The 3,109-nt window shown below is 61.7% G+C and overlaps 1 protein-coding gene across 1 annotated transcript in view; it reads right to left on the bottom strand.

Moving 5' to 3' along the window:
- MUC5B (mucin 5B, oligomeric mucus/gel-forming) overlaps positions 1 to 3,109 on the bottom strand; it is a 39,589-nt gene that overhangs the window by 11,719 nt on the left and 24,761 nt on the right. Inside the window, 2 exon segments of the mRNA XM_011930146.1 lie at positions 42 to 2,956; positions 3,015 to 3,019. Of these exon segments, the coding sequence (XP_011785536.1) occupies positions 42 to 2,956; positions 3,015 to 3,019 (2,920 nt within the window).

Raw genomic sequence — 3,109 nt, 5'->3', positions numbered from 1 at the left:
TGAGGATCACGGTGGTCCCTGGAGTGGAGGAGGGCGTGGCCGTGGAGCCCGTGGCCACTGTTGTGATGGTTGTAGTGGTCGGCTCTGTGAGGATCTCAGTCTTCCCCCGAGTAGAGGAGGGCGTGGCTGTGGAGCTTGTGGTCACTGTTGTGACGGCAGTAGTGGTTGGCTCTGTGAAGATCGAGGTTGTCCCTTGAGTGGAGGACGTGGCCATGGAAATGGTGGCAGTGGTGGTTGGCTCTGTGAGGAGCCTGGTTGTCCCCGGCGGGGAGGAGGGCCTGGTCGTGGAGCCCGTGGCCACTGTTGTGATGGCTGTAGTGATCGGCTCTATCAGGATTGAGGTAGTCCCTGGAGTGGAGGAGGACGCGGCCGTGGAACTGCTGGCCACAGTCTGTGGGCTAGAGGAGGGTGTTGCCATAGAGCCAGTGGCCACAGTTGTGGTGGTGTTGGTCAGCACTGTGGGGGTGTGGGTGGTTCCCGGGATGGAGGAGGGGGTCACTGTATAGCTGCTGGTTGTGGGTGTGGTGTTTGTGGTGATAAGTGCTGTAAGGGTGCTTGCAGTCCCTGGGCTGGAGGAGGGGGTGGCTGTGGAGCTTGTGGTGATGGCCATGGTGGTCAGCACTTTAGAGGTGTGAGCTGTTCCTGAGGTGAGGAGGGTGGCCGTGGAGCCAGTGGCCTGGGTCGTGGTGGCCGTGGTGGTTAGTGCTGTGGAGGTGTGGGTGGTCCTTGGAGTGGAGGAGGTGTGGGCTGTGGACAGGGTGGCCGTTGGTGCAGTGGTCTGTGCTGTGAGGTTCCAAGTGGTTCTCAGGGAGGAGGACGGGATGGCTGTAAAGCTGGTAGCTGTGGGTGTGTTGGCTGTGCTTGTCAGCACAACTGGAAGGGTGGATGCAGTCCCTGGACTGGTGGAAGGAGTGGCTTTGGAGCCAGTGGCTGTGGGTTTCGTGGCTGTCGTGGTCAGCAATTCTGAGGTGGCAGCAGTTGCTGGGGTGGAGGAGGGGGTGACTGTGGAGCCGGTGGCCACAGTCGTGGTCAATGTTGTGGTTGGCTCTGTGAGGATCCAGGTGGTCCCAGGAGTGGAGGAGGAGGTGGCCATGGGGCCGGTGGCCACAGTTATGGTGGCTGTGGTGGCTGGCTCTGTGAGGATCACGGTGGTCCCTGGGGTGGAGGAGGGGTTGACAGTGGAGCCAGTGGCTTCAGTCATTGCAGTTGTGGAGGGAAACACTTCAGTGATTTGAGTAGTCTGTGGGGTGGAGGAGGGGATGACTGTGGAGCCCGTGACCACTGTTGTGATGGCTGTGGTGGTTGGCTCTGTGAGGATCGTGGTGGTCCCCGGAGTGGAGGAGGGCATGGCTGTGGAGCCTGTGGCCACTGTTGTGATGGCTGTAGTGGTTGGCTTTGTGAGGATCACGGTGGTCCCTGGAGTGGAGGAGGGCGTGGCCGTGGAGCCCGTGGCCACTGTTGTGATGGTTGTACTGGTCGGCTCTGTGAGGATCCCGGTTGTCCCCAGAGTGGAGGAGGGCGTGACCGTGGAGCCCGTGGCCACTGTTGTGACGGTGGTAGTGGTCGGCTCTGTGAGGATCCCGGTCGTCCCCAGAGTGGAGGAGGGCGTGGCCGTGGAGCCCGTGGCCACTGTTGTGACGGTTGTAGTGGTCGGCTCTGTGAGGATCCCGGTCGTCACCAGAGTGGAGGAGGGCATGACCGTGGAACCCGTGGCCACTGTTGTGATAGCGGTAGTGTTTGGTTCTGTGAGGATCAAGGTTGTCCCTTGAGTGGAGGGCGTGGTCATGGAGCTGGTGGCCACAGTTATGGTGGCAGTGGTGGTTGACTCTGTGAGGAGCCTGGTCGTCCCTGGAGAGGAGGAGGGCGTGGTCATGGAGCCCGTGGCTACTGTTGTGATGGCTGTAGTGATCGGCTCTGTGAGGATCGAGGTCATCCCTGGAGTGGAGGAGGGCATGGCCGTGGAACTGGTGGCCACAGTTATGGTGGCAGTGTTGATTGGCTCTGTGAGGATCCCAGTCGTCCCCCGAGTGGAGGAGGGCGTGGCCGTGGAGCCCGTGGCCACTGTTGTGATGGCTGTACTGGTTGGCTCTGTGAGGATCGAGGTCGTCCGTGGAGTGGAGGAGGGGTTGGCTGTGGAGCGGGTGGCCACAGTTATGGTGGCAGTGGTGGTTGGCTCTGTGAGGATCCCTGTCGTCTCCCGAGTGGCAGAGGGCGTGGCTGTGGAGCCCGTGGCCACTGTTGTGATGGTTGTAGTGGTCGGCTCTGTGAGGATCGAGGTCATCCCTGGAGTGGAGGAGGGTGTGGCCGTGGAGCCTGTGGCCACTGTTGTGATGGCTGTGCTGGTCGGCTCTGTGAGGATCCCGGTCGTCCCTGGAGTGGAGGAGGGGTTGGCTGTGGAGCGGGTGGCCACAGTTATGGTGGCAGTGGTGGTTGGCTCTGTGAGGATCCCTGTCGTCTCCGGAGTGGCAGAGGGCGTGGCTGTGGAGCCCGTGGCCACTGTTGTGATGGCTGTAGTGGTCGGCTCTGTGAGGATCCAGGTTGTCCCTGGAGTGGAGGAAGGTGTGGCTGTGGAGCTGGTGGCCACAGTTATGGTGGCAGGGGTGGTTGGCTCTGTGAGGAGCCTGGCTGTCCCCGGAGTGGAGGAGGGCGTGGCCTTGGAGCCTGTGGCCACTGTTGTGATGGCTGTAGTGCTAGGCTCTGTGAGGATCCAGGTTGACGCCAGAGTGGAGGAGGGTGTGGCCATGGAGCTGGTGGCCACAGTTATTGTGGCAGTGGTGGTTGGTTCTGTGAGGATCCTGGTCGTCCCCAGAGTGGAGGAGGGCGTGGCCGTGGAGCCTGTGGCTACTGTTGGGATGGTTGTAGTGGTCGGCTCTGTGAGGATCTCAGTCATCCCCGGAGTGGAGGAGGGCATGGCCGTGGAGCCTGTGGTCACTGTTGTGACGGCGGTAGTGGTTGGCTCTGTGAAGATCGAGGTCGTCCCTTGAGTGGAGGATGTGGCCATGGAACTGGTGGACACAGTTATGGTGGCAGTGGTGGTTGGCTCTGTGAGGAGCCTGGTTGTCCCCGGAGGGGAGGAGGGCCTGGTTGTGGAGCCCGTGGCCACTGTTGT

The sequence above is a fragment of the Colobus angolensis genome, unplaced genomic scaffold (assembly GCF_000951035.1).
Source record: "Colobus angolensis palliatus isolate OR3802 unplaced genomic scaffold, Cang.pa_1.0 Scaffold84, whole genome shotgun sequence".
In the NCBI taxonomy this organism is placed as follows: domain Eukaryota; kingdom Metazoa; phylum Chordata; class Mammalia; order Primates; family Cercopithecidae; genus Colobus; species Colobus angolensis.
The sequence above is the reverse complement of the archived record's forward strand: the minus strand, read 5'-3'. Positions and strand labels throughout refer to the sequence as shown.